The 13,462-nt window shown below is 37.7% G+C and overlaps 1 protein-coding gene across 1 annotated transcript in view; it reads left to right on the forward strand.

Moving 5' to 3' along the window:
• The window catches only part of LOC142348792 (sialate:O-sulfotransferase 1-like), a 97,497-nt gene extending 84,729 nt beyond the window's left edge, over positions 1-12,768 (forward strand). Inside the window, exons 4-5 of the mRNA XM_075400292.1 lie at positions 1,533-1,672; positions 12,205-12,768. Of these exons, the coding sequence (XP_075256407.1) occupies positions 1,533-1,672; positions 12,205-12,758 (694 nt within the window). The 3' untranslated portion in view covers positions 12,759-12,768. The remainder of the gene's footprint in view (positions 1-1,532; positions 1,673-12,204) is intronic.
• Positions 12,769-13,462: the final 694 nt, after the last annotated feature.

Consider the following 13,462-nt stretch of genomic DNA (forward strand, 5'->3'; position numbering starts at 1 on the left):
AGTAGAAAGTATATAAAAAGTCTCCTGTTGAAATCCAATTTAAACCGAATGCTAATTGAATTGAAGCGAACAGCAAAGCAACTTTAAGTCTGACATATTGAGGTTGCTCTTTCGACAAGTGGTCGCCTTTCCTGTGTTATTTGTGTTTTGAATTACACTGTACAAAAAAATTCTATTAATTTTGTGATATTAACACAAAACAAGAACGAAGTTTTCAATGCGGAAGGTTTACATAGCACATTATCAATTTACGCAAAATTATCGAACAAAAAATTTTAACATAAAATTTAACTTTTTCACATAGTTTTTCTCACTGAACTAAGCGGTCAGCTGGGACCAAAAGATTGCTAAAGTTTCAAGGCGACCAGAAAAATGAGGATTATAAAACAGAAAATTTCTTTCTCATCGCAGTATTTTCTGTTGTTCTTTTCTCCAATATCCCTGTTGGTCAATTCCGTGACATTCTACTCCATGCATAGTTCAAAATAAACATAGGAGTTGTGTTTGAGTTTTAGAGTAGATGCCCAGATAATATGTAAGTAAAAGTTGAAATCTATTAAAAAAAATCTTTTGATGCTTCTCTTTGTTAACTGAAAAATTCATAATAATCTTCCAATACTTTTGCCGATGCAACAAAAGCTGGAAGAAACCACAAAAGAGGTAAACGAAACTTATCACTTTCTAGGGTGTTCTTTTTTCTTTAGAGAATTTGATCTGTTTAGTTTACTTGTAGATAACGAGCATCAGAACTGCTCTTTTGGTTTTGGCTTTCCGAATTTTGAAGTCAGGGAAAATAATTGAAAAACAAAATTTACTGTTATAAATTTAAGTATACTTTCAAGGAAAAATAAACGGATTTTTTTTGTTGAAAGTTTATGATCTATTTTTATTTAGACTCCCTTATCCTATAAATATCCCTTTATCCTTCCTGTTTTGTTTGTATCAAACGTTTATGGCAAAAATATAAGGTAAAAGCTTAAGTCGAGCCCCAAGAAGAGGAGAAAGAGCTCGCGAAAAGAGTAAAAAAACGTGTTTTTATTTCAGTTTTTTGTCTCTTATCATTTCTAATCTTAATTTTATAAAGGAAATCTTATCTTTGTTTTGTTTTCAAACAAATTTGCATAATAGAATGAAATTACGAATCATTATATAGTTTTATTATAGTTCTTCGGGTTTTTATATTAATATAATTTAATAAGTTAATATCGTCCCGTTTTCCCAAAATTTGTCCAACAAATTTTTCGTTTTCATGCTTTCCTTTCAATATTTAAACAACTCCCCTGTTTGAACATGCGATTAAAAAATTTTTTTAAATTAAAATTAAAAACTAGCCTCTAGTTGTTTCCACATGGGGCTTCTCTTTTTTCTCTACGATGCTTCAACAAAAAGTTAAAAACTGACTGAAGAAAAAAAGCTGGCCTCGCATATATAAGCCTCAATAAAAACCTCAAGAAATACAAGGTGTCTATTAATTTGATGTTACAACTTTACCGAGAAAACTTACCTTACTCACTTGTTGTTCTGTTCCTTAGGTCGGTGGTTCAAAGTACGACTGGTATTTTATCTGGAAGCATTTTCGATTCCCAGGAACCATTTCGTAGAAAACTATTTGGAGAAATGGAGCCATGGAGATCTAGAAGGACAACATTAGTCAAAAATCATCAGATAAAAGGTGGGTGTACTCAACATAATCAACCGAACTCCTCCCGCGTTGAGAGGTTTCGTCGGATTCAAACATAAGAAATCTTCGGTTTTCGTCGGTTTTTGTATCTATCAGTATTGTGCAAAGTCTAAAAGCAAGTCTGCAAGTCTGGCAAGTCTTTGACAAGACTTGGATTACACTTGCAAGTTGTTTCCCAAGTCTAAACTAACTTTTCAAAAATTTCGACTGGGAATTTCGAATTCCAAAAAAATTTCGCAACGTGCCTCGATTTTCACATTACTTTTTGGTCACTTTACCGGCCGGGGTGCTAAGAAAACGACGCCTGGGGCATACCAAACTGTACGTTAGCACCACGGGGGGGGGTCTACTCAGCACAAATTGAGGGTATTTCAGGTGTTTTGGGCCGTTTTCAGCGATTTTTCAGCCGTTCCAGCCCCAAAAATAGCCGAAATCACCAAATTGTTGCACTTTTCAGATAAACCAAATGCCGAACATTTCCAACCGAGGCAAAACTGTTAAACAGGTTGTCATATATATATATATTTATGTATGTATATATATATATATATATATATATATATATAAATATATATATATATATATATATATATATATATATATATACATACATACATACATATATATATATATATATATATATATATATATATATATATATATATATATAGTTCTAAAACTTATTTCACGGGCAATTGAACGAGTTAAGTCCGGTCTCAATCAGATGAAGACTTTGGTAAGAATTCTTGATATCAAGTGCGGTACCCTCGGAAAATGGGAATGCCTGATGCTCGTTCTCTAATAACTTTTCTTGTGTGCACGTTGTGAGCTCATTTTTTAACATGAGTCTGATCATGTCTGCTAAATAACGTTACTGTTCCGGCCTAATTTGATTCCGGTTTCAAATAGTTATTAGCGTACGAGCAAGAGGTACCTATGGGTACTATGGGTACTATCGTAGCTATGGCTCCAATACGTATGTCGGGGATCCATAGCTCGCTGGTCTGTATTTCGCCAAATACTTGTCTAAACAGGATGTTGTATATTTTCAAGCTTAGTTTTCGGGCTATTTTTGACGTTTTTTCCAGCTATTTCTGACGTTTTTTTTGGCTATTTTTGAAGTTTTTTTTAGACGTGCTAAGTCTTGGCCAAGACTTGCATTTAGACTTGGACGTCTTGGCCAAGACTTGCATTTAGACTTGCACGTATTGACCAAGTCTTGCATTTAGACTTGCACGTCTTGGCCAAGACTTGCATTTAGACTTGCACGTATTGACCAAGACTTGCATTTAGACTTGCACGTCTTGGCCAAGACTTGCATTTAGACTTGCACGTCTTGGCCAAGACTTGCATTTAGACTTGCACGTATTGACCAAGACTTGCATTTAGACTTGCACGTATTGACCAAGACTTGCATTTATATCAACAAGTATAGAAAGTGGCATGATCATAGCTCTAAATCAGTACTGATTTAAGCCTTGCAATTTGACGTGCCCAGTACTGATATTGACCTGCCGCTCTGTCCGGGGGGGGGGGGGGGGAGGTGAAATGTTTTATAAACTGTCTTTTATGCTTCTTTTCTTGACTTAAGAACAAAATTGAATGAACAAAATTGTCTGTTATAGTTTTTTGAGTTGGGTGATGGCTCATTGTGAGCATGCGTGAGTTTGTTAAGGCAGAGAGTTATCTGGTGAATCTGCCGTAGGTCTGATGTGTCCAAGTGCATCAGTATTAGATGACAGGTTGATTATAGTAGGCTTCGTTGTTTTCATTCCCATGTCACTTTTGTAAGGGGAGTGTACGTTCGCGATAGCTATTTACTATGTAAATAAAGGATTGAATTAAATATTGAATTGAATGGCTTGTGAATCGAGAGAAATTAGTAGCTAAACAAAGCGAGTGAATTTTAAGCGGGAAATTTTGCGTGTGTTTACACAATTGCACAAAACTCAGCCATAGCGAGTAACATCCAAAGTCATTACATGCGTTGAGTAATTTATATGTTTATACATTGCCGCCCCCTTTGATGTATGGCATCAAAAAATATAAAAGTGAAAAATTACTTCAGATCATATGTCAGTTTTTGATAGCATCAACCGCTATTCAACCTTATATTACAAGAAGAATTATATTTGGACCAAGTTTATTCCTTGCGAAGTGCGGCTCGTTAGAATCCAATTTCTAGTGGTCAAGGCTTCTCGTGTCCGGGTACACAGGTACCGAAAGTGTGCTCGTGGGAAGGACGGTAGGCGGGATCGAGTTGGCTCCTTTCTGCAGGACCATTTTCCAGAGCTTCTGGATTGAGGTTAGCTTGTGTTGATTGGTATCTTTTTGAGTTTTATTATGGGTCTGTTTGAGAATTAGCCATTTCCTGTTTTTTTGGCTACTCTGACCAAATTGTCCTTTCCTGTATATGTTTCATGCACAATTCCTAGAGGCCATGATAAGGGAGGACTGTTGTCATCTGTGATGTCAGGTTCTGCTTTTCGGCCATGTTCTTTGACCTGGTCTGCAACTGGGATAAATATTCAGTTGTCCATTTCTTCCAAAATTCTGCTATGAGTTTCTGCAAGTATTGAAAGCGCTTTTTTGGATCTTCCCCATCTTTTGTTTTTGGGATTGGGGAAACAACCAAAGGCAATTGATGATTATGAAAGCCGGTTAATAGCATAGCAGGGTTTAAGGGATAGCTGTCTTTCGTATCATCTGAGACAACTGTGAGCGGTCTCGAGTTAAGGACAGCTTCGACTTGGCATAACATATACTTCATCCAAATAGAGGTTAGCTGTTGTTCCGATTGTTTTGAACAGCAGTAGCTTCATCGATTTGACTCCATATGCTTCCCATAGTCCACCAAAACGTGAAGCTTTGGCTGGAATTGTTGACCAGTTCATGCCTAAATCTAGAACAGCTTGAAAACAATCAGTTCCGTATTTCTCTTTCAGTATCCTTTTGAGTTTTATGAAATCATTCAATGACCCTATAAAGTTTGTACTATTGTTCGAAAATATGAGAGCTGGGCACCCTCGTTGAGAAATGAACCGTCTGATAGCTTACATGCATTCCTGTGTATCCAATGCTTTAGTGACATCCAAATGAATGGCTTTTGTAACGAAGCATACGGAGACTACCAAATAACATTTGGCTTCAGTCTTGCCACATCTGTAAGGCATTGGACCGGCGAAGTCTATGCCCACGTTACTGAATGGTGGAGCTGGGTTGATTCGTTCTAGTTGTAGGTCGCCTAAGAGTTGAGAAAGGTTACGGCCATTAAACCGAAAACATGTGATGCAGTTTCCAACTATAGACCTTGTCGGCGTTTTCACTCGAATTATCAAGAACTTCTTACGCGTATGAACAACAGTTGCGTTTACGCCTGAATGTAACACTCGTTGATGACTGTCAAGTACGATTAACCTCGAAAGATAATTTTTGTAAGGCAAAATTGATTGAACGTTGGCAGATTCATTCAAGCAATATGCTGCTACTAGACGTCCACCAACATTTAAAACTCTTTCCTCATCTATGAAGGGATACAGTTGAAGGATTCTCGATTTTCGGCTTATGCTTTGGCTTTTCTGCATATTTGTCTGTTTCATCAATAGTTTTGCTTCTGCACATCTCTAACAAGCATATTTAATGCTTGTCGCTTGAATTCTTTTCTCTCGATTGGCTTTTTAAGCAAAATGTAAGCAAACTTTAGAACTTGCTTTGCTACTCTTATTGCTTCGTCGAGACTTCCGTAACGTTCTATAGGGAATAATTGGCCGATTTGGTGATTCGACTGCTCTATGTTTTGATCAGTGAGCGGGTCGTTTTCCTCCCCCAGAGGTTCGGTAATAGTCCCGAGTCTATTGTTAATATTTGGCTCCGCACTGGTTCCTTCTTTACTTCTGTTGACTGAGTTTCTGGTTGTTTTGGGATAGTCAAGTTTCCATCAGAGAGCCATTGTGGGCCTTCTCACCACATTTTAAGAGATAAAAGCTGTTTTGCTGGCACCGGGCGCGTAGTATGATCGGCTGGATTTTCTTCTGTTGGCACGTATTTCCATTCTTATGGTTGAATTATTTGTGGGAATCTGGCCACACGGTTAGCTATGAATGTTGAGAATCTGCTAGGGGTAGAATTAATCCAAGCTAAGGCAACTGTTGAATCGCTCCAAGCATATATTTCAGTTGTAAATCCATTTTTGTTTACCGTTGTCTGAACTGTTGGTATCATCTGCGCTCCTAGAACCATTGAGCAAAATTCAAGTCCCGGTATGCTAAGTGTTTTTCTGGGCGACAATCTGGACTTGGAACATAGCAAGGTAGACTTGGTTTGAGATGTTCCCAGTGATCGGGCATATGTAGCAGCTCCGTACGATTTTTCAGAGGCGTCGCAAAATGAGTGAAGTTGTATTTTTTCAATAGCGAAGTTGGCCACAAAGCGTGGTATACGTAGCTCAGGTAGATGATGTAATCCGATCATCCAAGCTTTAAATTTGTCAGTTATGGTTGACCCAACGTCATCATCCCATCCATTTTCATGTTCCCAAGTCATTTGGAAAAGAATTTTGCATTGAAGCTTTTCTGGTGTTAGGAGACCGATAGGGTCAAATATTTTACCTATATTGCTAGATATTGCTCTTCTGTTGGTTATTTGTACATTTTCAGGAAGGGGCAAGTTGCTGTTAACTGAATCTATCAACATTTTTTGTTAGATGAAGTAAAACTTGATTTTTTAGCTTCTTTATTTTGACCAGCTTTTGGTTCAGCTGCGGCTTCGGCGTTCTTTTGTCGAATATACGTTTGTTGGACCTGAAATCTTTTTGATCGAAAAGTATCGGGCATGGTTCAGGTTTCGAATGGTATTGTTTTTCGCTACAAGAGTTTTCGTTTTTTGCAATAATTTTGTCCTCAAACGTGACCACTAATTTTCGTTTTTCGGTTTTTTGGTTTTCTGTGTTTGAGTACTTATTTACAGGTTCTTAAAGCTCGGATGACATCGGGCGGCTATAAGTGTCTGAGACAACATCGTGGAAGTCGCCAATGGGTGGTTTTCGCAGATTTTTATCGACATCAGTTTTGATCGTTTTTTTTTGCCTTTTTGCGGGGTTTTTGATGTTTTTTCTTGATTAAACCCTGTTTAAAATTGCATTGAATTAATCGGGCAAACATTGGGAGTTGCATGGTTAGAGGCGTGGGAGTCCTTTGAAAGGATTTCGTTTAGTTTTTACAGTCAAGGTTGACCACTCATTGTGGAAAATCCGATTTTTGAAAATCGTCAAGTTCGACTGAAGGACACTCAATAACTGTTTCTTCGTGTTCGGGCAGATTCATGATAACGACGCTGCACTGACTTTGGGGTCTATTGAAGCAGAAATTGTCTGTTGTGGGCTGCCAGTTGAGACCAAGGGTTTTGATGGTGTGGTCAATTACAGATCTTTGTTTTCCTGTAGCTCCGGGGAAATGGCTTCCATAACCTCATGTGACTTGCTTGCCCACTTGCGAATAGCCCTCCCAATGAGTTCTAGAGTAGTTGTAATGTCTTTGAACAGGCCAATGACTTGCTCTTGTGTGTCACGCCACCAAGAAGGTCATCAATATAAAATGAGTTGAGTAAAGAATTTTTGCAATGAATTGATGGAGCATCTTTTGCTGTATCACGTATTGCCGTGATGGCGTGGTATGAACTAGAAGAAACGACGTATATGACTCGTGTCATACGGTACTTCTTTATTGGTTGCTTTTGACTACTTCGCCAATACATCGGATGAAATTTACGGTCCTTTTCGTTTAGTTCGACTTGGCGGTATATTTTTGTGATATCACCTATTAAAGCAATGCGATGGAGACGAAATTGAATCACTATCTCAAAAAGGTCGGGCTGCTGTTTTGGCCCAACCAGGAGGCAATCGTTGAGACTTCTTCCATTCGTTGTTTTTGCTGATGCGTTGAAAACTGCTCTGCATTTTGTAGTCGTAGAGCTTGATTTCCATACTGCGTGATGTGGCATCACAAAGTGTTTCTCGGGTGGCAGATTATGGTCGCTTTCGGGCACTGGTTCTAAATGTCCCGTCTCAATCATCTCTTGAAAGAATTCTGTGTATTGAGTTTGGGCATCTGCGTTTCGTGAAAGCTTGTTTTCGTTACCCAAAATTTGTCTGAGAGCTTTTCGAGATGATTCTCCAATGTCTGGCAACCATTCCTGACTGTCTGGATCCAAAATGGTTTCATGTTGGTCAATTGCAAATGGTAGCCGAACTTGAGGCCTTCCATTTTGGCCATATGGTGTTGTCGTGTCATAGTGATTAATGCAAGCCAATTCTTTGGTAGTGAACATGGCTGGAGGAAGTGCTGGAACATCTTTGATTTCCCAAAATTTGGCAAAGGACTTGATTTCGTTGTCAAGGAGGCATATTGCATTCGACTTTACATTAGGTTTATTTGCTGATTCTAGGTTAGCTAATCTTGAAACTGTCCAGCCTAGCGTAGTTTATGTGAGGCATAAGAAACCTTGTTTCAGTATTCGTCCTTTTATTATCTGTGTGTATGCAGAAATACCGAGTAGTATGTCTTTTTCACCTGGTTGCCAAAATTGATCATCAGCCAAATTGTAGTTGATCAATTCTGCGTATTCAGTCTCTGAAAGGAGCTGATTTGGATTTTCACTGGCTGTAATTGTCTTCAGCACTACGCAGTTGAGAGTAATATTTTCCCCTGTTTTGGGAATAGTTTCAAGTTTGAGAGAACCGTCAACCGGCATTGAGTCTTTCTGATTGACCCCTATGATTCTTTCATTGGAAGGTTTTGGCTCTAATCCCAGTGTCTTGCAGGCTTTCGCTGTAACTGCATTGATATGGGCTCCTGTGTCTAACAATGCTCTTAGATTGTGTATTTGTTTGTTTCTACCAATTACTTGAACACGAGCAGTTGGTAAGTTTGCCATTTGGGAAGATTTTTGAGTCAAATTACAAGAATGTGTGCCTGGTGTAGCATTGAAATCCTCATGTAAAAAAGTATGATGCTTACCCTGACATGTCTTGCATCTAGATTGTGACAAACATTGGTCACTTTCGTGATTGAATCTCAAGCAATTTTGACAGGACTTACTGGCGGCTATTGCAGACTGCTTATCTTTCGCTGAAAGATCCCTGAATTTTGAGCACGTCCACGGAGCATGGCATTCGTTGCATTGAGTCACGACGCACGGATGTTTGAAACCTTGCTTCGATCGCTCATCCCGTCCAGTGACTTGCAATTGTTTGGGGGGAATGGGATCGTTTAGCATTTCCATCGATCTTACTCTCTTGTCAAGGTCATCAGTTCGTCAAATTTAAGACAGTCAGTGCCTTCATTTTTGAGTTCCCATGCTTTCTGAGAGTCGACATCCATTTTTGTGAAAAGAAGATAGTGCCACATGTCGTTATCAACTTGTCGGCCAAGTGAGTGAATCGACTGAGTTACTTCATTGAAAGTACTGTGTAGCAGACGGAGTTGGTACTTACTTTCTCCTATCAGAGGCTTGAAATCAACAGCCCTAGCTTGCAATGTGCGTAGAATTATGCGATCGTTTTTGTATCGCTGCTCGAGGAGATTTATAGCAGTCTCGTAGTTGCTGTCAGTTGATGATAGGCTTTATATTAGTTTTTCAGGGGGACCTGATAAGCAACTTTTTAGATAAACAAGTCGCTGGCTGTTTGACAATTTTGTTTTGAGGTGCACGGCTGTATCGAATTGATCGATAAAGGCCATCAAGTCAGTGAATTTGCCATCGAATTTGGGTAGCTGTATATGTGGTAGCTGTGCAACATGCCGCTGGTGATGTGTTGCATCTCCGAAAGACGTATTCATAGTCACGTTTTCGTCCACCTCTCCAGCTCAAATTTGTGTATGGCTTTTCCCATTTGAAATAGCTTCTTGCGGACTAGTGTGTGCTTGCTTTGAACCAGATCGAATTCTGTATCGTACTGATCATCATGAACTGTTTCCAAATAGGATTCGTCTAGTTGCTGTTGAATTTTGAAGCATTCAGTAGCTTCGGAGAGGGCCAATCTGAGCTCGTGTTCGTTAAATGACTGGCTAAGTCTGTCCCATTCATCAAGGATTATGTTGAGCTGTCGTGAACTTGTCTCTGTAGACGCTACTTGGCTCATTTTGTCGGCGGACCAGAGTAATGTAGGTTCGCGATAGCTGTTTACTATGTAAATAAAGGATTGAATTAAATATTGAATTGAATGGCTTGTGAATCAAGAGAAATTAGTAGCTAAACAAAGCGAGTGAATTTTGAAAGGGAAACTTTGCGTGTGTTTACACAATTGAACAAATATCAGCCATAGCGAGTAACACCAAAAGTCATTACATGCGTTGAGTAATTTATATGTTTATACAGGGAGAGTCCGATATAAGTACGTATTTGAGAGTTGAAAGCATACGGTAACAAATTTAACTTGAGAGACAAAGTGTAGTAGTGGGTATCTTATACAATAAAAAAATTGGTTTTAGTCTATACTTTTCGACTGAGCCATTTGACCGCTTGACCATACGGTGTTCAGAGTTTGAATTATACATTTTAAATGTGTAAAATCTCATTTTTTTTAATTGCCATTATATGTGACTTGTTGATTATTCGGATTTCCAAAATATTAGTTTCAATGGTCGAAAAGTGTTTTTTTGCACTAATGGACTCTTTTTTTAGTGTTGATTGTATAAATACAAACAATACCATCTACAATTAAGTTAAGGTAGGATCTACCGTGAGTTATGGGCGAGCTTCATATAAGACAAAAGACATTTTATCGTATGATTTTGCAGGGAATATTAGTGTTATGTTCTTTTATGGTCGCTACGACACGTAAAAACATTTTTTTTTCTTTCATTTGTTTTCCTTCTAGGTGGTGATTTATTGAATCGCCAATGCAAAGCTAAATATGCAATGAACTTTTCCTGAAGGACAATAGGTAACAGAATTTTCTATTGTGTGATGAAAAGTGTGAAAGTTCTTCTTCAGGTTTAGTTTTTGTCTAATGGCTGATACCCATCTACGATAAAGCAGGAAGCAGGAAGAATAATGCAGAAAGCTAAACTGTGCAGACACATTGATGTGCTTGGCATTAATGTACTGTAGAGCAACTTGAGCACTTTAAAAATTTATGACTAATAAGAAGAGAAAGAAAATCTCTGTGAGTTTAGACCAAAAGTCTTTATTGAAAATTTTCATGTTTCTTTTAAATTTTTTGATGACTATTTTATGTTAATATGATTGACATGATCATATGTTAATATGATTGATTATGATCTTAACATGATTTCTACCACGAATCAAAATTGACTTAGTAGGACTATGGGTTCTGTTAGGGTGTTCAAACGGAGACAATAGGAGTAAAGTTTATGTTTTGGTTTTCCCCCGAGGATTTTTTTATATAAACAATTGATGCACTATGCACTGGTTTTCAGCCTTTTTGCTTTGAAAAATTGCTTCATGATTTATTCAAATTAATTTTGAGGTAGCGTATTCACAGTTCTAATGGGAGCAAACCATCACGTTTTTCTAGTGTATTTGAGTTTTCAGGGAAACAGGCATTTTTGAATTGTACTTCTCATTAGCTGCAAACATTAAAAAACTGCGGATCTTTGTCCGGAACGAATTTTAAGTCTTGATCCGTGCTTCTTCTAATAGAATTACACGTCTCAAATTGACAAATCAGTATTGATCACTTCCTATCTCAAGTCTTAAGACTCGTGAAGGCATATCAAGACTTGCCCAAAACTTGTCAAGTCAGAGTCAAGTCTTGGCAAAGACTTGGCAATTCTTGATTATTGCGCAATTAGTCAAAGTAGAGTTTTTAGACGCTAACCCGAATAAGCTATTTCTGAATTGAACATATACCAATTTTAAAAGACCCATATATGTACCCCGAAACCAAATTGTTTTCAATGGGCAGAAAAAATGGCCATGACTGTTATCATTGACCGATATCAGAATTCTTAAATTCTCTATCAAGTGAACTTCGTGGAACTGTTCGTGCTGTCTTGTGCTCCTTTTTTCAGTTTGGAGTTTTTAGGCAAGGCACAGTGAGTGGCAGCCGTCTTCTTTCTTTACGAAACAAAAGGAAGCCAACAAAAGAACTGTGTTCAATACCTGACCCAAGACTTGTCAAGTTTAGGCCAAAACTTGCTCAAGACTTCTCAATTCTCCACCAAGATTCGCACAAGACTTGTCGACATGGCTAAGACTTGACTCTAGGCTTGCTATAACTTAAGACTTGATTTAAGACGTGCCAAGTGTAAAAAGTGACATGATCAGAGCATTGATGCAGTACTGATCCAAGACTTGTAATTTCAGTGAATGAGTACTGATTAAGACTGGACGTTCAGTCCGGGTGTTCATTTGAACATTCATTTCTTTTTAATGTGACACTGTATAGATATTTGATTGCTTAAACTAACAGATATATTATATGTGAAAACAAATTAATCTCAATTTTTTGGGAACGATTTCTGCAAGGGTGAGAGGATTTTTTCAAATGTTATTTTTTTCAGCTGACTTCGATAGTGCCATGGACAGAACACTAATCGTGATTAGAAGCCCGATTAAGAGTGCAATTGCTGAGTTTAATCGAAATTCTAACAATAATGCCAAAGCGTCCGCAAATATTGCTGACCATATTGAGAGGCTGCGACAAAAGGGAAAAGAAAATCCAGATCTGTTCAAAAACCATTTCCAAAAGGAACTGTTACGTTTACACGGCTTTGTATCTCATTTCATCACTGAATACAAGAAACCAGTTCTCATTATTTCCTATGAAGATATGCAGTACAGTTTGCTACCACAGCTGTTACGAATTGCAAAGTTTCTCAATCTCGGAGATGATCAAAATATTTTGGAACGATCCCTGTGTACAGTTTTGAGTGAAAGTCGGACAAAAAACCTTACAAAAAGAGTGTACGAGGCTGATTACGCGAATGCTGCTGGAGTTACAATAGATAAAATATTCGCGACCAATACTCTGCAGAAAATTGATAAAATGTTTCAAGAATCAGGTCTTCATGCTATGAGAACGCAGGATTATTTACAAGCTATCAACGACATTTGATTTTGCCGATTTTTTATTGAGATTATGAAGATATTGGTTTCTGAGAAAAATAGATGTTTTTTTTACTACGTATAACATTTATTTCTTGATGCACAATATGACAATATGTCGGTGGATTTTATTCAACCTCGGTCGCATAGATTAATTCAAGTTACGCTTTCTGAAAATTATTGGCTTTAGCATGAACGAAGAAAAGGTGTCTTCCTCAATGAAACTTTGATACCCAGAGAAAAAAATCAGGATAAAATGCAGAAAAAGAGAAAAAAGTTGATTATATACAAAAAACTATTTATCTCCTTGTAAAGATACAATACGCTTATGGCAATATAGCATCCTTTTATTCTAGCCAAAACAATTTTTAAAAAAAGTTTCGAAGCATCTTGCGCGAGTTCAGGTTGTTGCGTTGTAAAAAAACTGCCGATTGTTCACTCTAAAAACCTCTCGTGTGAAAGCACACGATTTTTTCTCGTGTGATGAAAAATCACACGATTTTTCGTGTGAAAAATGCGTCTCGTGTGATTTCACACGAGAAAATTTTCTTTGTGTGATGAAAAATTACACCATTTTTCATGTGAATGATTGTATGAGGACATGAAGCAAGTTTTATAGCAAATACAGATTTTTTTATTTGTCCCAATTTCCTTTAGAACAGACGGCTGATCTATCCATGATAAATTGAATAAGTTGGGTATAAAGTGCAATTT

This window comes from Convolutriloba macropyga, chromosome 10 (assembly GCF_964194025.1).
Source record: "Convolutriloba macropyga chromosome 10, txConMacr16.3, whole genome shotgun sequence".
NCBI lineage: Eukaryota > Metazoa > Xenacoelomorpha > Acoela > Convolutidae > Convolutriloba > Convolutriloba macropyga.